General features: G+C 40.0%; 2 protein-coding genes across 4 annotated transcripts in view; both read left to right on the forward strand.

The window, feature by feature from the left end:
* Positions 1-1,595: 1,595 nt before the first annotated feature.
* Positions 1,596-9,808, forward strand: as3mt (arsenite methyltransferase). 3 transcript variants are annotated; one of them, XM_023266837.3, is made up of 11 exons: positions 1,596-1,708; positions 2,034-2,079; positions 3,558-3,685; positions 3,779-3,929; positions 4,806-4,942; positions 5,022-5,091; positions 5,199-5,280; positions 5,359-5,490; positions 7,162-7,301; positions 7,771-7,893; positions 9,120-9,808. In XM_023266837.3, the coding sequence occupies exons 1-11, from the start codon at positions 1,692-1,694 to the stop codon at positions 9,225-9,227; spliced, it is 1,134 nt and encodes a 377-aa protein (XP_023122605.1). In that variant the 5' UTR covers positions 1,596-1,691; the 3' UTR covers positions 9,228-9,808. The 3 variants fall into 3 exon arrangements, with proteins under 3 accessions (XP_023122605.1, XP_023122604.1, XP_023122606.1); XM_023266836.3 differs by having other exon boundaries at positions 1,601-1,708; positions 2,031-2,079; XM_023266838.3 differs by lacking the exons at positions 1,596-1,708; positions 2,034-2,079 and having other exon boundaries at positions 3,552-3,685.
* A 1,549-nt stretch (positions 9,809-11,357) lies between these two features.
* The window catches only part of cnnm2b (cyclin and CBS domain divalent metal cation transport mediator 2b), a 51,669-nt gene continuing 36,892 nt past the window's right edge, over positions 11,358-26,134 (forward strand). The window contains exon 1 of the mRNA XM_023266832.3: positions 11,358-13,217. Within this exon, the coding sequence (XP_023122600.2) occupies positions 11,720-13,217 (1,498 nt within the window). The 5' untranslated portion in view covers positions 11,358-11,719. The remainder of the gene's footprint in view (positions 13,218-26,134) is intronic.

The following is a 26,134-nucleotide window of genomic DNA, read 5'->3' on the forward strand; positions in this document are numbered from 1 at the left end:
TTTAAAATTTATATTTATTTCTTTAAATTGAATAAATGAATAAATAATTTTCTGATTTTTTTTTTATTTTCATCCTGGGTTTCTCATTAAAGAATTGATATATTGATATTGTTATTGCTCGGGTGCTTCTGTCATTCATTCTGGTTTTGTCTTGTTGACTACTGTTGGACTGGATGTTTGTTTTGTATTGTGGAAATTGTCCTCCATTGTCTGCAGCATCCTTGTCTGGTGAAGTGTTTTTCTACAGCCGTGAGAAGGCCTTGCCTGAGTTTTGCCTGTGTGATCCCTCTAGTGGCCAGAGACAAAAGGATACAGATACTCAGCCTTAGATGCATAGATCGTTTATTGATCCCATGAGAATTTTAAGCTTCCAGGAGCTTAAGAAATAAAGATAAAAACAAACTAAGCATACAGAAAAATGTAATACATACAAGGACTATGTAGACTGAATAGTATTGTAATGCAAAGACAAAAACCTGTTAAAGTGATGATTCCAACTATAATTACTGTACACTTAGTCTGTTTCTTTGTCCCCACACCCTGAAGAAGGCACAAGCCCACACATGTTGGTGTGTTTTTTTAAGCCTTGAGCCCACTAACATAAAGACCATTTACTTTTGGTTTTAATTATATTTTAGTTGGAATTCTCACACCCTTCTTTATCATTATTTCCTTCCATAGAGGGACACCAACAGTGCTTTTGTTGCCTTTCTCCTGTACATTACTAGTAATGTATCCTGGGGGTCTTCTGGTGTTTGAAATCTTTTCAAAATGAAACACTCAAAGTTTCCATCCATCTAACCATCTTCATTTACTCACTTATTTTCCTGGACAGGTTGCCAATCCATCACAGGACCAACACAAAGGCAGACAACATTGCACACTCACAAAACAATAATAGACAATATAGAATAAAATATTTTAACAATTAATAATAAATACATATTTGGACTGTGAGAAGAAGTTGGAGTACCAGGAGAAAACCCACGCAGGCACATGGAGAACACACCAACTCCACTAAGAAAGGCCTCAGATTGGAACCCATGGCCTTATAGCTGTAGGATCACAGTGCTGGATGTAAATGGGAATATAATAGAAACATTAATACACCTACTGATGTCCCGTTTGCTTCCAACTGATGCCTGTGAGTCAGATTAATTCCTCTGATCTTAATAATTTCCTGCAGTAGAACGATCAGCATCTTTTAAATTTGAGACTTACATGCGCAGTTACGGACATGGCACAGTAGCGGCACGTTAACACCGGATCTGACAGTATACAATGTTCTATATTTCACTGACAGATCAGCAATTTCAAGCAAAATCCCAGTTTTAAGGGTGAAATTTCTGTAAAGCTTTTCCGGATGAATCCTAGGCTCCATCCGACCTGTCAAGTCATCCTTACGCACAAAATTACATTTCATCGTTTTAACTGGAGCGTTCTGGCAGCTCAAATAAGAGTGGACCACCTCACCGATCTCTGACTGAAGATCACACTTTTGTCTACTCATCATGACCAAATAAAACCACGTGCTTCACTCTATTCGAGGGAGTGAGGGGCGGAGCGAGCCGCAAAACAGGAAGACAGCTCGGATATATGACCTGAGGCGGGTTCATTGGAGGAGAGCAGAGCTGGCAGGAGCTGACTGACTTTCGCTGCACAAACCGTGAACTTTTCGAACACCTGCAACGATGGCTGATGGCAAGAGGTGAGAACAGGCTTATACTCGTTTGTTGTGCCGTTTTAAGCGGAGTTACAAACTGAACAAGCTGCATTTGTCAACTTTAAAGCTTCACCTGTAGCCGCAATATGAAACGTAAACAGTTTACACTAACTTTAATAAGGTTGTTTACACAGTATTACGCAGCGCAGAGTAACGTGTAACCGTGTAACTTCTCTTTATTTGCTACTTTGCGTTAGCTGCAGCTAGCTAACACTAAGTTAGCACCTAGCTAACAGCAACTTTGATCTGATCGTGACATTTCATTAGAAGTTAATCATTGATTTATCTGTGTGTTTCTTCTTCCAAGTAGCTGTGCAGATGGTTTCTGTCAAACCTCCGTTCACGTGGACGTGAAGGTAACGTAATGTGCATCACTCATGCTATGTTAGCTTAGCTCAACAGCTGCTACTACTGTACGTAAAACAGATTTACTTTTTCATTTAAACATAATCCTGTCAGCAGTAGATGTCGACTGGTGGTGATTGCATAGAGGATGAAAGGGGGCTTACTCAAATTTAAATTCGTTTAGAAATAAACAAAATAAATAGATTTATTTATTTTTTAAATGCAATTTGGTGAGTTAAAATAATTGCTTAAATAAATGCCCTGAATTTATTTATTCCTCTCTCTAAGTACATCAACTTTTACTTAGCTTGTCTCTATGATTTTACATTTCTTCTATGCATTTTTCTTGTTTTTTTATGTCTATATGCTTAATTAGTCCAAAGCAGAACTTGATCAACTGCATAAACCAGACAGAAGCAAATGATTACTGTCAAATCTACACAACACCAGTTAATGATGCCAATCTTCTATTATCTACATGCAGACACTAATATTTTTTTTTCTTGTAAAATCAAACAGTGGAAAAATGAAGACATAAATACATGTTGAAGTACATTACATATCTGGATAAATGTAAAAGTACATAAATGAACAAAAATAAATACATAATTGAATCAATGAAATCATGCAGAAATGATAAAGAAAATAATTGTAAGTAAATAAAAGTCTTTGTATGGAAATTTAGAAGTAAATACAAGAGAATCATCTAACTGTATCCTTTTTCCCAAAACATATTTATTTTTGATTAATTCACCTGTTGAATTGATTTATTTATTACTTTATGCTTAGCCCCTTACGTTCAAGCCAGTTTTATAAAAATTTCCTCATGACATTTTTTTCCCCCCAAATTTAGACAGTAACAGCTGCAAAACTGTCAGGCTTCAAACAGTTTCAGGCTCTATGCATAGGTGACATTTGGGACAATTTTGAAGTACAGCCCTTATTTTTAAGACCAGGCCAAGATGCTGTTAAATATTTCTAATTGGGGTTAATCAAAACTGTGAAATGGAAGTTGACTAACAGATTTTTAAAAAATGGGTCAGTCAGCTGTGGGCTACCAAATTTGATATAGCACAAATGAAGCACAACAAATGCTGTATTTGCTTTTTTCACAGTAGTACCAGGCAGTAAATGTGAAATGCTTGGTAACCTTTGAATAATGCTGCCATAAGTTTACAGTTTTATAACAGATAAGGTCTGGTACCTTATCTGTTATAAAACCACAATCTGCCTGGCACAATAACCTCCAGGGTGCGGCTAGTTAAGTAAGTTTTCATTTTCCATGTGTCATTGTGTCGTGCAAATATGCTTACTCAGACTTTCCTCGGTTCACCCTCATAAATGCACAAATTGCATATTTATAGAATTCTGTCGTTTGGTTCGGAAGCTTAGAAGTAGCCTGTTATTATTAAACACTCATTTCTTCACTGCTTACCTACCTGCTGTGTGATTATGAGCTACTATTGCCAGCCTTTCTCTGTGGATGCAGGATTACTATGGTAAGAGGCTGCAGACCCAGAAGGACCTGCAGACCAACGCTTGCCTGGCTCCAACCAAGCCCGTCCCTCCCTTCATTCGCGAGGCTCTGAAAAAAGTCCACCCTGAAGTCTCTGACAAGTTAGTGGGCTGCTCATGCACACACTAATCTTGGATCCACGTGGCAGAAATCTCACTCTGATAGAAACAGAGGTGTTTCCCTTTTTCCTTCAGGTACTACGGCTGTGGGCTGGTAGTGCCAGAGTGCTTGGAGGGCTGCAGGATTCTGGACCTGGGCAGCGGCAGTGGGAGGGACTGCTACATGCTGAGTCAGCTGGTGGGAGAGAATGGACATGTCACCGGCATTGACATGACTGAGGGCCAGGTAATGTGCATCAGCTTACTGACTGATCACTGCGTCTTAATTCATGGTTCAACTAGAATTACCACCTTGCAGTTGGAGTTTACATGCATGACCTCTGACCTTTTGGATATTAAATGCCGCACACTTTAGGTCTTGTTTGTTAGCTATAGTACCAGGTCGCGGCTGCTGGTTGCTGCTCTTACTGTTTAATACAACCAGAGGAGGCGGGCACTTCTGTGTTGGCAAACAGAGATCATTGTGAAAGGTTAGCTAGTAAACAGTGACTGTCATGACTCTTATTGAAATCAGGCCAGTGATTGAGTGTTATATTATGCTGGGATAAACTAGGGCAGTAATACTACATCCCAGTGGAACTTCTGATGGCTATTTTTGCAGGGTTTTTTTCACATTTCCACGACATCAAATGCAATAAAAAACACTGGGCATATGACTGTGATGATACCGATCACTTCAAAATTCCTGTGACCAAAATTTTGTCATAGTTAGCAGATGATTTCTTTTGTTACAGTTAAAAACATGTTTTATGAGGTCACAGTGACTTTTGACCACCAAATTTTGATCAGTTCACCCTTCAGTTCTAAAAAATGTTTGTGCAGGCAGAGAAGCTGAAAATACAATGCCTTCATTGCCAGTGTAGAGGCATAAATGATTTTCATGTGAACTAAAACTAGCTCCAAAATGGCAGCATGAGCTTGTGAACAAAAACTTTCCCACTTCTGTATTTTTACATGAAATTTTGCTCCTCTGTATGCTTGTGTGGACTGCCTAAATGCAGCCAAAAATTATAAACTGTGGGCAAAAAAAAATGCCACATCAATGCTAAAAATCAAATGTACACCCAGAAGAGAGACTTCAGATAAGTTTTTTCTCTTGTAGCTTGAAGTGGCCCGGACATATATTGACTACCACATGAAGGAGTTTGGTTTCAAGAAGCCCAACGTTGATTATGTCCAGGGCTACATTGAGGCCTTGACTGAGGCCGGCCTGCCAAAGAACTCCTATGACATTGTCATGTAAGATGACTTTTCTTATCTCCCTGTGTGAATACCTGACAACTGTTCTGAACATTGTTGATTTTCTCTTGACATGTAGTTCCAACTGTGTGGTGAATCTCTCTCCGGACAAGAAGCGTGTGCTGGCTGAAGCTTACAACGTACTGAAGGTGCACTGCTTTTCACTTTACAATATGATTAAACCGTTAATCATAAACCTATTAGTTTTGTTTACATTGAAATTCACCTCATGCACTGCTCCTCTGTCGATCATTAGGATGGTGGTGAGCTGTACTTCAGTGACGTCTACAGCAGCGCAAGACTACCTGAGGAAATTAAAACTCACAAAGTGCTGTGGGGTGCGTCAGATTAATATGCTGCTGCCATAAAAACCACAGGCACCTGTCAGAATATCACATTGTGGTTTATCTCGGCAGGTGAGTGTCTCGGCGGAGCACTCTGGTGGAAGGATCTGCTGCAACTGGCTGACGAAGTGGGTTTCAGCCCCCCACGGCTGGTTACAGCCAGCATCATCACTGTTGATAACAAAGAACTGCAGGACATTCTGGGTTTGACACTCTTTTCTTTATTCATCGCTTATGGAATTTCTTTTGTGTTTTTCCTCATACGCTAGATAAGAAACCATAATTTATGGTGCGTTGCAGGAAAAAGCATAAGATTTCTAACTAGATTAAAAAGATCCTATTGGTTTATTCCATCTTAAATCACCAGAGGCCTTCTACTTGACCATCTCAGATTTGCTTGAAACTTTTTCACCATAAATTAGAGATATTAAAACGATATAGTCATCAGTTTTTCGGGGGTTTGTTAATGTGTGCTCAAAGATGGATTCTTTTTTTTTTTTTTCATATTTCAACTTACCCAGAACCACAAGTTATTTGATCTACTTGTCCAGCTTTGCAGATGTTGAATCAATGTTAGGATGTGAAATAACAGATTTTAGGCTTTTATCTTTAATAGTTACTGAGATATTGTCATTTAAACAGCCTTAAATATCAATGTGCAAATTTAAGAGCTGAAAATAGGTCGACTATTTGATAAATCATGCAAAAAATTTTACAGATATTGTTATGAAGATCCATTTTTTATGCTCCAAAATTTTCAAGCAAATCAATGATGGTGAAGCAGAAATTGGTCAAAAAGTTTGATGATTTGACTCAGAGTGACCTGATTGCAGTAAATTTACGGACTAAACAAGTCTTAAATGAAAACTTTATTTTAAAATTAAACATTACAACCCAAATTAAAAGACTAAGTTCATAAAATTGTTGCCCACCTGTTCACTTGTTATTTAAACATCTGCTAAAGTTGAAGAGAACAGCGACTTCATTAACTTTGTGGACCAATAAGGTCACACTGCATGTGTGATCTGCACGTGTTCACTCAACGAACATTGCACCTGCCAGTTCTGTCTTTCTACATTTAACTTACCTTTAACAATGGCCTTCAATAATAGAATTATTTTATTTCTTTATAAGTGTAATTCATATTTAGAGTAGTTTACACTTACTCAGGGCAAGCGAGAAAGGGGAGTGCAATGAGAAAGTGCTGCCCTTGAACTCATGTTATATATACATCATGTCGATAGTCAATGTGGCTATCGACAGATCATTTTCTCTGTTTTTGTGGACAGCCTTTGACAGACGGTCATGTTTAAAAACAGTAGGTGAAATTTGTAGATGATGTGCTCCTGCAGTTCTGCCTGAGCTTTAACACTCACGCAGGCTGTACGTGTGCTGAACCGAGGCATACAATTGAAAAGCAAGAGGTTCTGCGACCGTTACACACAGCTGAAGTAAGCATGACTCCGCTGTAATAGAAGAAGGAGAGAGATGTTGATCAAGCAGGTTTACACGCTCACACAGTGGACTAATTAGCTTTAATAAGTGAAAGTGCTTGTTGGGGTGGGGTTAGAATAGAGTGATGGGTTCACGTGATGTAACTTCAAGAGTTATTGCACGTTATAAAACACTAAACATTTTGTAGTCATAATGATCTGGCCGTTACCATCAGTGGTTGTTGATTCTGTAAGATTTACCACGAGTCCAATATGCATTTTTAAAATAACATCTGCCTCTTAAATTTTAGGGCAGTTTTTTTTTTTTTTTGCATGATCTAGTATTAAGATTTTTTTGCTTTAATAGACTAAATTTGTGCCACACAGCTCTGTTTAATGATTAGCAAGTTCTGATGACATTTTATCTGTCCTGGTAACGCAGGTGACTTCAAGTTTGTTTCTGCCACATACCGTCTGTTCAAGATCCCTAAGGGCAATGACAAAACCTGTCAGACCATATATAATGGAGGCATTACAGGTGCAGAGAGCAGCTTCCAGTTCGACTGTCACTACACCTTCAAGGTTTGTATGTCCTGCACTAGAAGACCATGCAGTATATGTACTACCATACTCTATAGTATGCCAGAGATAGATTTAGTATGTCCCAACACACTGTATATCAGATACAGTATGTCAGAAATACCTGCCCTGCTACATCTGGTCAAATTTTGAAATGTGCATTCTGAGCCACAATCCTCTGCACAGTTGCAACACGTGTGTCATGTGCGAGAACAAACAAACTTCAACTGCTAAGAGGGCACAAACAGATTATAGCTCATTTTCCACAACAGATTGCGACAGTCAAAGTATAAGACACATTGATATGATCACGTAGTCTGTCCCAAATGTAAGCATACTGCACGAAACGGTACAAACTTTGTAGCTGTAGTATGTTCTTAATGTGCAAAGAAAAAGTATGCGATTTGGAAGGCAACTCAAAATATGTTTCGTGCTGTAGGTAATTGATGTCAATTATGTGTGAATTTCGCAGGCCAATGAAGTGGTGGAGGTGGACGCAGAGGTGGCCAGCATCCTGACACATTCCAGATTCACAGAGAACTTCACCTGCCAGCCACCAGGGGGCTCCTCTACCTCCTGTGGAGCCAAACCTAAGGTCAGTGTCTCATTTAAATTCCTGGATGTAAAACTATCTGGTTTCTGAGCACTAGAGGTCAGTGTGTTTCTGGTGTCAGTTTGAAGTATGTGACACACCCAGAGAGGCCCACTGTCAAACTACGCACACAGTTGCGTGCACACACACACACACACACACACACACACACACACGTACGTGTGTGCACAATGCTGCACACTCTCATACTCACATACACGCTCAAACATACATACGCACACATCCTCATGCACAAGGTCAAGCAGCTGTCTTGGAGTCATAACCAGACTGTGGAGCCATGCTGGGAAACCTTGAACAGGAAGGAATGTTCTCTTCTCAGCTAATGGAATGCCATCTTATCAGCGCTTATAGTCATTTGGTGCACACACACGTCTAATAACATTTTTAAATGAGTACCCAAACCCATTAATCACCCCTTGACACTTTTATTCTGCTATTGAGAGCCTTTTCGAATTTGTGGAACGTACAGTGAATTACAAATTGTAGTGACAAAAGTATTAAAATATGTTTCATGGTTTAGCCTTTGGACTACTAACCTGAGGTAAAATCAGGTCTGAGACACTTTTTTTCTAATCAGCACAACTCTGTTGTGATAACAGTAATAAAAAGCCTTTGATCCTGCTCATGAAAGCACAGCTGCTGTGAAATGCTGATTTTAAATGATCAACCAACATCTGATAAAATTGCCGTTGAGCTGCACAGCAGGAGTAAACATAATAAAGCTCAGTATATAAATGCTTGCATTGTGCTATCATTTAGAATGTGTAGCATATTAATCAGCTTGAACACTTTATAACCTTGTCCTCATTCCTTACAATGATCTTGTATCCGTTATTATGTAATATTTAAAGGAGGAGTATGTAATTTTAATTCAGTTTTGGTCGAAACTCTGCAAATATCTCTTCATGATCCCATGGCTGTCCGAAAAAATAATCATGTCTGCACAGCTCTTGCCCTGTAAATGGAAAACAAACAAAGTTTCCACACAACACTATTTCAGTGTGTTCTATGCACATTTGTGCTTGTGAGGAGGAAATGGAGGAAAACGGTAGATCAGGGGCAAAAAGGGCAGAAGGGGATATTTGGCACTTCACCATCTAAATATGCTAACTAGCTAGATATCAACAAACTTTACACAGTTCACCAAACAGAACTTTGTGTATAATAAACTCCAAATGTTGTCTGCTCTGTTGAACTCTTTGATACAGACAGGAATTGTGGATCCTTTCGATCTGGCCCTTAAGTTGGACAAGCAAGGCCAAGGTTCCACCACTGGGGGATGCTGTGGCCCACAGTCTTCTGCCTGCTGCAAATAATCATGGGAAGAGCACTGAGAAGTACAGGCCCAGCATCATACTGTGTAATCCCAGTAGTTCACCTGTGCTGAATTCATGATGCCTTCTGCGGCATAATTACACTGTGTCTTAACATTTCTGATGGAAAAAAAAAACTAATTGTTGCTCGCACATATACATGTTGCTTAATTATGCACTTTTCCCTGTTAATCTTTTTCTAAAAGATTAAACAGTTGTGCTGCAAACATAAAATGACCCCAAATCAGAGTTCAAATCATCTTAAACCGTTTTGTAAACTGCAAAATATTTTGATAAATTTTTCTTTATAACTTTTGTTTTTCTATCAGCCTACAATGTTAGACTTCTTAAATTCACATTTATTGTAAATCACACCTTCAGCCGGACTTTTCATTAACAAATGATACCACTTGTGTTGTAATACCGCTACAATTAATCATTTAATTGATTTGTTTGGGCAGTATATTGACAGGTATTGCATTTGGGTGGGCTTCATACAGTGTCCTAATTAATATTGGCTTTAATATGTAAATTAGAATGTGCTATCGCTTTTATAAAACAATAAATATTGACAATCAACTGAATGTACTATCTTCATTTTTGATTCCTCATATTATGGGTTCTTCTCTGTGTCTTTCAGAAGCTGCTGGAATTATTCTAACTAAACTATCAATGTTAAACGACTGTTGAGTTGACTTTATAAAGAAAACAGCAGCTGGTTTAACAGTTAATTCCAAATATGTATTTCTGTTTCATAAAATTATTTTTAGGACACAAGTTTGTGACTTTATAAGTCAACCAAGACAGTGTTCACATATTCTAGTGGTATATGTGACATTAAGTTGCTGTAGGGGCATAAGGAGTTTCCAGCATTCTCTTACATAATCATATCATTTTAATCATATAGCACCTTTAATACAACCTAGGTTGGACTAAAGTGATGCACATCTTATCAGTCAGGCATCAACAAAAATGTGTGCAAAACAACATAGATTAAAGACTTGGTAATTCAAAATAAAATGGCAGGAAATACACAGGGCAAAACAAGATAGAAACGTGAGATAAATTTCTGAAATGAATAAAGTAAGAGCTGTCCCAACAGCTAAAGTGTATAGTGGAAAAAAATACTTAAGTACTGCTGATACTGTATCAATATGAAATAAATAAAAAGATAAGAGTAGCCCAAAGTAACTGAAAACATGAGTGTTTTGAGATTTCTCTTTAGATAATCAATATAGGAACATTAGTTTGAATCAGCAATGTAAATAATACAAATTTTAAAAATTATATTGGACATCTAAATGATGTTAAATCAGTTCCCTTGGGATTAATAAAGTATCTGTCTTTTACTCACTGTTACACATTGAGAATTTGAACATGTCTACATTTTTGCACATTCTACTACATGCACTTTCTTCTTCTGTCCATACAACTGCGCCTTACATGTACACCTCTTAACTTTTAACACAATATTCTGCACATTTGCCCCTGGAATATCAAAACCGGCTACTCCTAAAAGTTCCCCAATCCAGGCTAAAAACAGAGGGACCCTCTCACTGTTTTATTCCCTACAGCATGGAATACGCTGCCACTTACTGGCCCTGCCTGTACAGATTAGCATTTGTTTAACTGCTTCTTCCTTCTCCGATGCTCTGTGGTTGCTCTTTTAAAGGTTGCACTGTCTTTACGAATGTTCTTTTAATATTTATATTTATTTAATATTTGAATGTTTTATAAAGCATCTTGCAGCTTCAGGTCTGAACGGTGCCATAGAGATTAATCTAATTATAATAATTAAGCACATCTTGCACCACATTACTTTTTCTTACATGTTCAGCAATACGCACTAATAATGCACACTGTTTTTAATACACAAAATAAGCTATTCTTTACAACAATGAGCTATACCACTGCTTTCATAGGTTGCACTTGCACATGATACATTTTACTATATTTTTATATCTGCATATTTCTCACTGCTTTATTTCAAGTGTCGGATTGTATGAATGCACTGACATGATTGCTGCTTAATTTCGTTGTGCAATGACAACGAAGGAATTCTGATCTATTTGACATCTTTTAGTTCTATTTTATTGCACAATATGTGTGTCAGTTCTTTGCAGATGCGTTTAAAGCATGTGCAGGCCATCTCCTATAGTAGGATGTATGTTTTAAGAAGTCACGAGTAGAGTCCTGTCCGTCTCTTAACATGAGGTGCACTTGTTTTGGAATTTGATTGGCCGAGGAGGCTGCGGACGCCCCGCCCCCCTACCTAAGGCGCTTTCTGATTGGTCGCCGGCGTCGCCTGTCTCGGGGACATCAGGGGAGGCACGAGTTGGCCCGTAAGCCTGCGCTCCGAGTCATCAGTGTCGGACACGTAGTGGGAACGAGCAGGTCCCGATGCACAAGCCACGGCAACCCTGGGCGGAGATGAAGGCGGACTCCGACTGGCTCTGATTTTTAAAAGCCCTTTTCATTCAGGAGGTTGCTTGCCGATGGTTATCAATATGGCAGATCCGTTATCCCGAACACCCACCGCTGCAAAAATGGCGTCACTTAACCGGGTCCGAGCTCTGGCGATGATTTTCTTAACTGTCACCGGCTGTTGTGTCGCCCCGACAAGTGGCAAGGAAGGGTCCGAGGAGACCGTCATCATCGGGCTCCGACTGGAGGACACGGACGACATTTCCTTCATGGATCGGGGCTACCTGCGGGTGAGCGAGCGGTCCCGGGTCAAACTGAGAGTGTACGGGCAGAACATCAACAACGAGACCTGGTCCAAGATTGCTTTCACGGAACACGAACGGAGCCGGGCGGTGGGGAGCCCTGACAGCTCCTCGGGGGATAACCAGAGCCAGGAGGACTCGTCCGGCTCGCATCCCTGCGGTATTAGGACTTCGGATATAATTATATCGCCCAACATCATCCTGAACCGAAAGACATCCGGAATAGTTGAAATCGAGGTCAAACCGCTGCGGAAGACGGAGAGGAGTAAAGCCTATTACCTTTGCATCGCCACCTCGACGCCCGCCGCGGCCGGGATGCACGACCCGTGGACGGAGAACACCTGGATCTACCACGATGGAGATGACACCAAAGTGATAGTGGTGGAGGAGAAAAAGTTTCTGCTGCCGTTCTGGCTCCAGGTCATCTTCATCTCCATGTTGCTGTGTCTGTCCGGCATGTTCAGCGGCTTGAACCTGGGGCTCATGGCTCTGGACCCCATGGAGCTCCAGATCGTCCAGAACTGCGGCACGGAGAGGGAGAAGAATTACGCCAAAAAAATCGAGCCGGTCCGGAGCCAAGGGAATTACCTGCTTTGCTCGCTTCTTCTGGGGAACGTGCTGGTGAACACCACGTTGACTATCCTGCTGGATGATATCGCCGGTTCGGGCTTGATCGCGGTGGTCATGTCCACCATCGGAATAGTGATTTTCGGGGAGATCGTGCCACAGGCCATCTGCTCCAGACACGGCCTGGCTGTAGGCGCCAACACCATCTTCCTCACCAAGTTCTTCATGCTGCTCACCTTCCCGGCGTCCTACCCGGTGAGCAAGCTGCTGGACTACCTGCTCGGACAGGAGATCGGCACCGTGTACAACCGGGAGAAGCTGCTGGAGATGCTGCGCGTCACGGATCCGTACAACGACCTGGTGAAGGAGGAGCTGAACATCATCCAGGGCGCGCTGGAGCTCCGGACTAAGACGGTGGAGGACGTGATGACTCCGCTCAGAGATTGCTTCATGATCCCCGGGGACGCCACCCTGGACTTCAACACCATGTCCGAGATCATGAAGAGCGGCTACACCCGCATCCCCGTGTTCGAGGGCGAGAGGTCCAACATCGTGGACCTGCTCTTCGTCAAGGACCTGGCCTTCGTGGACCCGGATGATTGCACGCCGCTCAAAACCATCACAAAGTTTTACAGCCACCCGCTGCATTTTGTGTTCAATGACACCAAGCTGGATGCGATGCTGGAGGAGTTTAAAAAAGGTGAGGCAGCCAATCAAAGTTTTTGCTTCCTGAAAGTTTCCGGAGTCTCACACGTGACTCCTGACAGCTCGCATTATGCCTGTTATTAGCTGTCTCCTTGGGATGAGAGAGTGTTGCATCCACGGGTCAACTTGTGTGAGTGAGTGAATCCAAAATGTCTAAAAACATCTGATTTTCAGGAATGAAAAGAGGATTTTTTTTTTTACCCTTCGTAGTGAAGGAAAAGGGAGATGGAGCAGCATCAGGTGTGACATGCAGCTTGCTGTGAAAAAGAGAAGGTCTTTATCTTTTCTCCATCACTTCCATCCAGTGTTAATGTTCACACACTTTCTCTCCCTCCCTCCTGCTTTTCTCCTCTCGCCTCCCTCGTTCACTCTTTCATCTCTCCCTCTCTCTCTGATTTGTGAATGCATTTAGGACATGTGGGAATGGTGCAACGGCACTGCTGAGGTTATCAGGTGGGGGCATCTTGTTTGAGAACCTGCTTAAATCCCCTCTCTGCCTTCTCTTGTGCTTGCCTCTGAGTGATGGTGGCGATAACTCCTTTTGTCCGGCCCTGGAATGCAGTCGTGTGGATAATGAATAACAGCCTCTAACACCCTCCAGCCTCCATGTGTTGTATGTGTGTTTGTATGCGCATGGCGTTTGAGAAAGATGTTTACCTCACCCATGGTTTTATCTGATGTTTTTCTTGCATAGCCATTCCCCCTCCTCCACTCTCTCTCCGTCTCGCTCTGCTGTCACCCTCTGACTAAGTTACTCTTGGCAGGTGTTTTATAGATTTGGTCTGGATACACACACCTATCAGCAGCTGGTTTTTACCAAACCTTTAAAAAAAGAAAAAAAAAAGCCTGATTGATGCATTGCATGCTCATTAGAATATTCACTTGGCTTTAAGAGGATTAACAAAACGGAACAAATCATTGAGCTCCATTACCAGAAATTTAGTGTAGCGCTCAGTGCCAATCAAGCATTGCATAACATACTATTTGGGGGTGTTTGTTTGTTTTCATCACAACTGACTAGTTACAGACATGCACCAGTTTTATGAGTGAACCACAATTGTGCTGTCATGTTATATTATGCGAATATTTCCAAATATGACCCCAGCAGCTTCTCTCCCCCTATTTTGATATCAGTTGTGATAGTGTTCACGCAACAATTTAAGTTTTCTGTCTAATTTGTAAGTGTGCATATTCACTGAAGTAGGTGTCAGACTGCTAGAGGACTGCTCATCAAAAGTCGCAGACTACCCATGAGCTGAAACAACTCTCAGTCTTTTCATCAATATTAGCAGTAAATCAATCTGCAATTGTTGAGATTAATCAGTAAACAAGAAAATAATTGACAGAGAAACTTGTAAGAAGTTTTTGTTGTTGAAGTAAATGAGATTCTGTGCTCAAAAATGTCTATGCTGATGAATGCTCAGTGACCAATCACAACTACTGTGTACCTATTCTGCGCTGTATAGTTTGTTGTGACAAGAAAACACTTATTCTACATATAATCATCTTTATACACTGTATATCTTTGTACACTGTCATGGCCTATTGCCTTATTTTGGTTTGCCCATCCTCACTACATCAATAGACATGGAAATATTTGGTATTGCAAGATTCAGGAAGACCTTGTCTTTGCAAAAATACAATTGATTTTCTTATATTTGTTATTTATTTGGCACAAGAGCAGCTTAAATACACACTGTTCAAAGTTGCAATTAGAGCTGTAAGTTGGATCTTGCAGCATTTTGAAAGCGAAAACCACAGAATTACAAATCTTGATTCAATTATTTATACTAGATGATATTTTTCTGACTTTAAGTGAACAAAAATGTTAATTTTTTACACATTTTTAACCGACTCCTCTGTTTCAGCTTTTTGGTCACTTTCACAAGAAACTTTTCACTCTAGCAAGGCCTCATTCATGTATATAGTTATTTTAGTTCAGGCAAATCATTTGACATGTTTTTGAATTAAAGTCATGAAAAGTTAAGTGTCGTACTACTATCACACACCATTTTTTTTTTTTTCTCCAGAGAGCCCAGCCCCCAATTTGTGTGCGAGATCTTGATCTGGTTGGAGTTAAACGACATTAAAACGCCTACTAACCTCGCCACGTCTCTTCAACATCCAAACAATCGCAGGCTACAAATGTAAAACTGATATTTACTGAGGTTTGGCTTTAGAGTGACATTAAACCAGTGCGACACACGTCTACATTAGAGTTAACATCAGCAGTTTGAAATGCTCACCTGCTGTGAACTTGGGTAGAAATGTGCTCACGATGCAATCAAAGTGCGCAGGTTAACGGATACAGTATCTTGTTCTATCATGATCCTCTTAACTTAACTCTGAACTTTAGCTCTGTTCACCTCAGATATGTATCTACTGTGGGCTGAAGTTGGTGTGTTATGTGAATTCTGTTTGCAGCCTCCCACTTGAAGACAACCACACATGCGGTATGTTGTTCAAATCCTATTGCAAACACGCTCAGCCTCAGCTCTGCCGTGCGGTAGCTAAAGACAGGGTGTTTCTGCGGCTGGCTGGGCACCAGAGGGAATTCGCCTTCAGCCCCTCATGGAAGTCATAAGCGACTGTTGTAGGGAGCGCTGCGGGGTCAGAGTTTCCCGTCAATCTGGCTCTGTTCACAGCGCACGCTCAGTTCAAAGTGCTTTGTATTGTAAGTCATTGTTAATTAATTTGATGCCACTCGCGGAGCTGCATAGTTGTCTGGAGTCTGTTACAAAACCCCCCCCAAAAAACATACCGCTTATATTAGAGACTGTGTTAGAGCAGATGTCGTTTCTCTTTGTGGTGTGGATTTCTAAGAGATGATTTTTGTTAACTTTACAGCATTACATTATTCTATGTAACTCTCAGTTTGCCATTAATTAGGGCTTACAAACTCTATATTTTTGGTTGAAAATACTTTAAAATACACAAGAAACCAGTTGAGTTTTGATCAGTGTTCTGCACCCATGCTTAAGGTGTACCTGGCTCATATGCAGGCCCTAGGTCAGGGGTTACAGTCACATCCATGCAGGAGCTTTTTAATGCAGGCAGACACCCTTCTGGAAACTTCTGACCCCTTCATTAATTGCTTTCTGTCTGCCACCGCAACAATTACCGTCATCCAGGGGTTGCTTGTCAAGCTGCAGGTTTACTGGTTAATGAGTGGGCCAGCATGTGCCATTTGGGACCAAACCAAGTGGCTGAGTCAAAAACAAGAATGTAGCTGCCCTTCTGACTTCGAGTTATGTGTAATATTCCTGAAGCTATTCACTCACTCACATGCAGTGTTACCAGCTCCGTGAGAGGAGGAAGGGATCTACTGTAGGCATGAGAGCTCAAATCAGGTTATGCACCAGGTTTTGCTTTCTGCCCCTGGGGAGGGCAGGCCGCTTGGTTGATATCAGACACAGCAGTTTGTCTTGTCTCTGTCTTTAAAATTGTGCGCCAGTGAGAAATATAGTGTTTAATACGTGTATCTATGAGCCTTTATGCACAGTTCTCCACTTTCTTACACGATTCCCCTCTCATCTGAAAACCTGTTGATTAGCTTCATGCTAAATGACCAGAATTTCAATCCACTGTCATTCTGTCTTTCATTCAACCACTATTCCATGGCCCAGGGTATAGATTCTTCACCGTTTCAGAAGAAGGTCCCCAGTGTAAAAAGAGCCTACATGAGGCCTGGCACGTCTTGAACTAGTTCCCCGATTGCTGCAATATAGGCCAATCTATGCTTAATTCAGATTCAGCAGCCTTCACGGTCTCTTTGCTCAGTACTTTGTCTTAAAGTGAAACTCATTTTTTCCCTCTTTCGTCCTTGTTCGAAATCCTGACAGCACTTTTGTGTTTTTTCTTTAAATGGTTTTTGCTCTTTTCTGGGGTGTTTGTATGGAGCGTATCATAGCAAATATCTAGCAAGCCTGTTGGAGTGTTTGCCCGGTAACCCTTGGTGCTAACGCTGCAACAAGTGTTGGGATTAAATGGCATCACGTTGGTAAGAACACTTAATGTTTCCTGATGAGGGACACCCCTTTGAACTCAGCAGGACTCCTTCTGCCAGCCGCCCACTTTATCAGAACTAATTACCTTGAATCATTCCAGTATACTTGGTGTTACAGGAGACGGCATTAATAATAGATTTTTCTATTGTGTGGAATTTAATTGCGCGTTAAAAAAAAAAAAAAAGGTCCATGTAGCAAGAATATAATACACGTTTCCAACTGCATAGTATGTTAACTGACTGACATGTTCATTTAAGAGTGATAAAGTCTTCATATTAATGCTGTTCTTTTCTCACTCATTTGTTCACCCTTATATGCTGTCGTTTGGGACTACATACTTTTTGAAAACTAATATTATCTACTTACAGTTTTCTTCTCTTTCTATTATTACTACCTGTATATATTTTTAAGCAAGTGTTTGAGGTTTTATATCAACTAAATGCATTTTGGCAGCACAAAAAAAGCTAAAAACTTGCTGTTGTAGCAACCTGTTGTTTAGTAACTGTTGTTTTCATTACTTAGCCCACACAAGCTGTTGTGCATGTTTTAGCCCATTTACTAAAAGTCATTAATAAATCACTGCCATCAGTTTTTCCAAAGCATGGCATAGTTTTGTAGAAACTTTTTGGACAGTGCTGTTGGTGATCCATCATAGTGAAAATTTCTTTGCCTTTGTGTCACAGTTGGGTTATGTTTGCCAGCAGGAATGGTTTTAATGCTTTGTTTGTGAGTTTAAAGTCACACTAATTTATTTCTTTGTCACTTGGTAACAACTGAAACACCTGAAAACAAATTTTGTACGTATACACCGTATATAATCATACGTTTTAGCCTCTGCTAACTGCTGAGGAAGATGTTGGTCTATTTAGCTGGTAAGTGTTCCGCTGTGTTCGCCAGCTAGTTGCTAATTTTTACTCCATTCAGACTGACGCAATGAACTAATGTAAGCCATCGAAGATACAACACTACTATAGATCTGGGTTGGACATTTTTTGGTTTTGAAAACCGTATGTTGGTGTCAGGAATGGAAATAAATTGATTGATTCTGAAAATGCTGTATAACCACCTGCTTAAAAAGTGACTGAGACAGAGAAAGAGACAGAAATAGAAAGAATCTATATTGAGATGTTCCTAAAAACTAATTTTCCAGTCAGTTAAATTTTAAACTCAGCTTGTCTAAAAGTAAGAAAACGCTGACTTTTCTCTAATATGGATGTGATCGGTTTGTGCCCTGGCACTGTGTATTTGGAAGCCTTTGCCTTGAGTTGAAGCATTATTTTTTTGCTGTCATTTTTTCTGCATTATCTTTTCAAAGCAAGCAGGATCACAAGGCATTCAAGTTAACTATGTTATATTGGTTTACAAATGGTAGCTAACGTTAACGGTGCTAACACCAGCAGCATTATGTCCTTGCAGGTTACCGTTCACGTGCTAAATGTGGCTTACGCATTCTTTGTGATGTGTGGTTAGATGGCATTTTTTCCTGATACAGCCTACATACAACTCTATTTCTATATTATAAATCAAAATACTGCCGAACAGCCCTGGTTTTATGAGATGGCATCTGTCCAGCTTTCCGCTTTGCTGGCTTTTCAAGATCCATGTTGTACATGAATAAAATATAAATAATTAATTTAACTGACTAGTGTCAGAGGGTAGCAGCATTTCTCTGCTTAATCGACTAATTGTGGACATCCAGTCTTGATATGAGACCTCAAAAGAAAGGACACATACCTACACAAAAGCAATGGTTAAACTAAGCCTTCAGTTTTGCAGACTGAATACACATGAAGTTGGTTTGCAGTCTAACGGTGTTTGTTGTCTCTGCGTTGTTTTGTGCTGAGCAGGTAGTTGTCAGCTGATTGATGACTTTCTGCAGGAAAACCAAAACGAAGAGCTCAAAGATGCTAAAATGATCTGTAGAGCTGCACTGTAAGGAGATAATTCTCTGCATTTTTTTCCCCACCATGAGCAATTTAAACAGTACAGTAATTTTGTATTGTGCAGCTTCAAGGATGCTCTTCCTCAATTTCAGCCTCACTTACCCAAACAAGCTGACATTATTAACATTCACTGTCCTTGTGTTTGCTCATTGTCTGGCTTCTGGACTTGTTTTTTTCCCCTTGTTTCAGCACCACAGTAACATAGTTTTGGAATTAAAGTGTTTGATTTTTCAATGCAAATTTAAAATGATTCCATTTATATTTTCACAATAAAATGAGAAAAACTAGGGGTAGTAAAATTATTCTGAATACTAAGCAGTATGCAAAGTTCATGCTATTTGTACTAAACTGCATAAAGCGTTAAGTCCATCAGTATATAAGGTTTTCTTTGATTCTGAACAAATGCTGCCAGTGTTGAATATGTGACATTGCAGTATATGAAACTGCACGTGATGTAATATGGAATTAATTGTGTTTATTCAAAAGAGTTCTTAACTGCAGCGTAAAATAGAAATGAAAGAATAGAGTTGACTTTTGGTGATTTAGATATTGACTGGGTTGAACTCTTGATGTTGTTGTGTTACAATACTGGCTTTTGAATTGGCCTACATTCTTCAGATTCTGGTACAACATGTAAGGCTTTTAAGAGCCGATTAGTACACCACTTGAGGAGTGTGAATCACGACGCAGTGCATTCCCCAAAGCCTGTCTGATCTGGCATTATGACTTTTCTTTACATTTATTTTCTCCCTGGAACCCCATACTATGTGTTTACCACTAAACACTCCGTGCAATCTGTCCACAGTGATCCTTATTTGCCGCTGAGTGTAATGTATATCAAAAAAATAAGGTTATGTGTGCAGGCCGGTCTGTTCTCACTTAGGCTACACAGTTCTTACTGCCCTACAACTCCTGCTTTTGTTGTTCACCAAACAAACAACTGTGTCAGTGTCAGCCTGCTATATTTGGCAAAAGCTGGAAAATACTTTAGCCTCCAAATTCGCCCCACTTGGCAAACCTTGAGTGCAACCAACAAAAGGTACAATAAAAAACTGAAAAGAAATCACAAGCACAACAAGGTCCCTGTTGCATGAAGATGACTTCTTATGAAGCGCCACTTTGAAGAGCAAATTGTGTGGATTTCTTTTATGGGGGACTTTTGATCTAAACCTCTGCCATCTGACCTGCTCGCCTCTGTACGGCGGATTTCTTTGTACGTAATCCTGATGAATCAGTGGGCTGCTTATAGTACGCTGACAATGGGCTTTTATGGACATCATGATATACTTTTATCACTGGAGTCCGTTAAGAATAAGTCGTATATTGTAGCAAGGAGGTGAGTAGACTGAACCTGAGGCACCTGTTGTAGAAAGTATAATGATATTACTGTATTACTGAGGTCTCTGGGCAGAAAATATCTAAAAGGCACAGATTTCAAAGCCTACAGCTTTTTCCCCTCAACGCTGCATGTCAGTCCACATCTTTTCTTCCTAATAGTTTGAGCACAGACTCATTAGTGACTCATACACCTTCTGATAGTCTCTGATGATGACTGTTCCTGAAGAATGGCCTCGGTAATGTTCTGTTGTGCATGTAGTTAAGGAGCTGAGTCTGCTTCCAGCACATGTTGCCTAGGATCTGTATCCATGCCCTGCTGAGGAAAATTTGTTATTATGCAATCTAGAATGCAACCACCCCCACGTTGCTTTTAATAAGCCAATTCCCAAAACAGAGATCACACTGGACCTGCGTGTGTGTTTTTTTTCCTTCCTTGACAGATTATTTAGACTTTATACCTGACCTGGTTGAAGAGCGATTACTATAACAGCAGACTGAGACACTTGTGCTTATAGTGGAAGTTCATTTGTTGCTACTAACTGTTGGTCTGAATTTAATTCTAATTTACCTGAGTGGGAGGGAAATGTCTGTCTCTTTAAATCATTTAAACAGCTCACATCTTGTTTAATCAAAGGCCAAATGACCATCCATCTCAGTGTGATAGTGATCACATTACAATGTGAGAAGCTTGAACGATTCAATGCAATCGGGAGCTTAATGGCGGTTCTCACATTAAAAGAATGAATAGACGTTAAGACCATTCAGTCAAGATTGTAATCAGAAATTCTCCTCCACAGCTAGAAAACCACAAAAGCTTAATCCGTCTTAAACTGTAATGTCATCAAGATAATTTTAAAAAATGCTCTATTTGCATTTAATGACAGGGCTCATCTCTCAAAAGCAAAAATATATTTCATATTTGAAAAAGATCCTGAATGTACTCGTCTGTAAAAAGTCATTAATTTTGTCAGTGGAGAGAGGAAATGTTTGTTTTGACTGTAGTTATGTCCTTAAGATATTATCAGGGTAATTTGGGTGGTGTGCATTATGTCATTCTTATGAAATGAAGGGAAATTGCTGCTATTAGTGTCGCTGTATGCTAATTAGGAATCTTATTAGCAAGACGCTGATATGTGCAAATTTGTGCATTTCCCTGTAAATGTCAGGTTTGCTGTGAGATTCAGGCTATTTTTTTCCCCCTAACTGTCAATCCTACTGGTTTCTTTTGTTGAGCTCTGGGGCCAATGATTATTTACTCTATAAAAGCCATTAACAGTGATTAATGCTGGGATAGGCAATATTTTCTGGGCACCACTGAAAAAATCCCATTAATGATATATCTGCATGTTGCACCTCCGTCTGGCTCTCATTTACAGAATTTAGAAAACATAGCCCATAATAGAAGACTTTGGCTGCGTGGGTTAAACAGAGGACTTTCACGCAGGAGTTTGGCGTTTAAGCTACGTTAGAAGCTAAAAATGAATGTTGACATTCATCTTCACTATTTTTGCATGTTCAAAGTGCGTGAATATGCCCTGAAAAAGTTTTGATGGCATCAACCTTGGTTTAAAGTTGGCCAGCATCCTCATCAAAGTAGTCTCCTTGTGAAGCGATATGATGCTTCTACTACTTCTGCAGTGCTTGTAACACTTCCTGGAAGTCCCGTTATGTAAACACGTCAAGCACTGTCTGCAATGAGCAGCAGCAGTGGGGATTGTGTTGTGGCATCCACATGCTATCAGGTCAGTTTTGCTGAATGAAAGCTTAGGATGTTACAGTAAAACTTGCCTGCAGGACTAATTCCTGGTGCACAACCGCTGCAAAGGGAAGAGCTTTAGAAAGACGCCATATTTCCAGATTTCTGCCTACTGCAGCTGAAACTGGCATCTCTTTGACATCTGTTGAGTCTCTGATGTGCAGTAAGGGTTGGACTAGCGACTACCAAACACTCTGAATCTTGTGCAATACGGTGCTGTTGCTGTTCCATTTTTGTATTTTACATCAAGTACCACTCTCCCCACCACAGTTACTCTCCTCTTCATTTGAATACAGTGGTGGAGAAAATACTCAGAACCTTTTCTAAAGTACTAAAGTACTGATACCACGCTGTAAAAACTCTATTATTATTTATTGTTAGATTGTTGATGCTGATGTGTTAATATAAGCTATAATTTTGATGTTCTAGTTGGCTGATCTGGGTGTAGTTGTGACTTCTTTGTATAGAACTGCAATTATTATTCTCATCGTGGTTATGATGGTTATCAAATACTTCTTTTTCAAACTAATAGTCCTGGGCCATTTGCATGAGAAATAATAATTGTCATGAGACAAATATTTTTGTCAATCAACTAATCATTTCAGCTCTTTTTGTATTTACTGTTTAGTCATTTGGTTAATCATAATATACTTCATTGACTCTTCCCTGTTTTGTATGCAAAAACCTCAGATAAGTGCAGCGCAGTAGAAGTATGAGAAAGAAAACAAAATTGTTCTGTAAAGTACCTCAAAACTGTATTAAGTACAGTGCTTGAGCAAATGGACTTTGCTTTATTCCAACGCTGCTTATATGCAACTATATCTTTATCTAGTTTGTGTCTAGCTTTGACTGCGGCTAAAAGAAAAATCAGGCCCATTCAGGCTGTTCCTGAGAGGGACAGAAAGCTGTGTGGCTCAGTCAGCCTGGTAACCAGCTCTGTGCAGCACACTCAGGGAAGCAGAGCCACTTGCTTGTGCAGCAAGTCCCATCCCCCTCCTCCCACATTCCCTCTCTCCCTCTTCTCTCCATATTGTCCTCTTGCCCATTTCCCTCGGTGTTATAAATTACAAACGACACAAACCTCCAGGCCTAATGCCCTGCTATGGACGCCTTCCAAGCTGCACTTTTTGGAGAGCCAAGAGGCTGGCTTCATTGATAACACCAGGCACACTGTCCGTCTCTCCATTTACTGGCAGGAGGAAAAGCCCCATACGGGCCCTTCACAGGCCCGAAAGACACCAGCGCTTTTTTACAATCAGCTGATGGAGCCTAGTTTGCAGCAGAGACTTCAGCAGAGGCCGTGTTTCATTTCAGCTGCCCACGTGAAGCGCATCAATAATGAATTAAAGCTGCAAGCAGCGTTGGACGGGTCCTCGCATCCTTGCTGGTCGGCGAATCCGCGCACGTCCACCAGGTGGCGCTGCGACCGAGAATGCATGTCGGCCTATGGATGCGACGAGGGCTGGACTCTGATCACACGTGTAAAATTTCAGGTAGATTGGAGCATGTTTAGGGCAGTTACACAGCAGTTGATTTTTCATGGCGAAGCATCAAAATTCACGAGGCTGCCATGGCCACGCCCTCAGACTTAAGGTGAGCATTTTGATAACTTTTGATCATCCATGCCTGAAGTACATCCTGGCCAAATTTCAGCTCACTCGGTGTTACCCTGTTTGAGTTGATAGCTTTTCAAAATGTGTAAAAATCACCCAAAATTTAAGGTTGGTGTTAAATTCTAGAAAGAAGAAGAAGATTAAAGAAAGAAAGTACATAAAAAAGAAGCAATTAAATAAATGGGAAAAAGTTAAGACAATTAAACTTTTATAAAGTATGGGGGGAAAAAAAGATGTAAGAAATTAAAGAATTGTATTTAATAAATAAACAGGAAATTTGTAAATAAGTGTTGTAGTCTTTTGCAGTTAATTGATGGATAGGCGTAGTGAGAGACAGCCAGACAATGGGGTAGAAATAAGAATGAGAACTAATATAGCACGGGGTTACGAGCGGGAATCGAACCAGGGTCTCAGCGTTGAGGACCTACTACATGCGTCAGTGGCTTAACCTGCAGAGCTCCATAATCGCACATGTTGTATGTCAGCAAAGGTGTACCAATCCAAAAGAAAGTCTAGGGGAAGGGTTAGGGTTGGAGAGGTAGGTCCTGACAGTTGTAATGTATCATAAAAAATTGATAAAAAAATTAAAATTTTTTCATAATTTAATATTAAGCCACTCAACCCAAAAAATTCATAAAATAAAGTTGGGGTTTTCCCTTGAGCATTGTGGTTGCACGTCTCCGTCTCCGTTAGAGGATATTTAGACCCACAATGCTCAAGGGAAAACCGCGGATTAATTTCTCGGATTATTCTGTTGCTTAGTATTAATATTAAAAATATTTATGTGTCATATTAAATTTACCTTATTTTTCATTAATGCTGTAAGGACCTTGCTCTGTAACCCTAACTCTATCCCTAGACTTTCTATTGGATTTATACACGTTTTCAAGGCGAGAACGTGTGCTCATGTATCTCTACGGGTTACGCCTCTGACGTATGTACTTGGTCCCCGCCGCTGAGGCCCGAGTTCGACTCCCGCTTGTTCACCCCATGCTGTATGAGCTGGCCTACCTCTTATTTCTAACTCCGTTGTCTGGCTGTCTCTCACTACGCCTATCCAAACAAAAAGTGAAAGAGACTAGTACACTTATTTAAATAGTTAAATGTTTATTTACAAATAAACACCTTAAAGACAATAACACTTTTACTAGGAATTAAACACAATTTACTATGAAAACTTTAAATGTACAATTACACATTAAAATCTACTACAAGTTCTTACAATTACAAACTACAAGAGTTTAAACATTTAATATTGAAAATAATATTTTTACTCATCACATCCAATAATACTTTTCACTCAACAATTACACATTAAAAAGACAAAACATTTGGACATCTAATCTAATATTATAAAATCCTAAAGAATGACAAAAGACCAAGGCTAAACTTTTAAGATGAATCTAAATACAGACAAAAAAATTGAAAAACACCAGTGACACTTTTGAATATCTAATTACACAGAAGACACAATAACAAAATCCAAAAAAACAAATAAATTTACATATCTTAAAACGTTTTCTATTCTGAAACAAAAACATCTGGTTGTTTCTTCAAACAGTTCCTCTTTCAATGTTCTGGGTTGCACTATGAATTGATTTACTAATAACTCTTTTCTCAAAACTGCTTCCCTCATAAAGTCTACTAATAGTTGAAATCATTGATCAAACTAATGTTACCTTCTGATCACCATTAACTATACTTTTCAGTGAATACAATCAAAGTTTCTGGACCATTTCTAAATAGCACACAGGTGAACGTCTCACCAAAACTCAAATGGATACTCTAAATGTGAAATCAAGACTCATGTTCACAACTTTTAAGGCTTCGATTAAACAGAAATTTCTAACTAACAGAGAAGTACTAAGACACTTTGCACATTTCAGTCCTCAGACTATCTGACATTTCAAACTGAGATATTAATAATTCAATTTTCATGGCGAGAAATCGAAATTCGCCGCGCCGCCACAGACACGCCCTTTGATGTCGAGCCACCATTTTCTCTGGGAATCATCATCAATGTGTTCTGGCTTATGTCACCAAATTTGAGGTGAATCTAATCAACGTGCTGAGAATAGTATATCAAAGTGTGAAAAATGTCAATTTCCTGCTACCACGAGGTGGCGCTATGACTGTGAATGTATATAACCACATGGATGTCGTCAGGGCTGGACATTGATCACACATGTGAAATTTCAGGCAGATTGGAGCATGTACAGCAGAGTTAGACACCACTTCCTGTTTCATGGCGAAGG

Source organism: Amphiprion ocellaris, chromosome 4, assembly GCF_022539595.1.
Source record: "Amphiprion ocellaris isolate individual 3 ecotype Okinawa chromosome 4, ASM2253959v1, whole genome shotgun sequence".
Lineage (NCBI taxonomy): Eukaryota > Metazoa > Chordata > Actinopteri > Pomacentridae > Amphiprion > Amphiprion ocellaris.

Coding starts and splice junctions, on each gene's coding strand:
- as3mt (XM_023266836.3), top strand. Junction 2,080..3,557: donor CCGTTCACGTGGACGTGAAG/GTAACGTAATGT, acceptor CTGTGGATGCAG/GATTACTATGGTAAGAGGCT. Junction 5,281..5,358: donor AACTCACAAAGTGCTGTGGG/GTGCGTCAGATT, acceptor TTATCTCGGCAG/GTGAGTGTCTCGGCGGAGCA.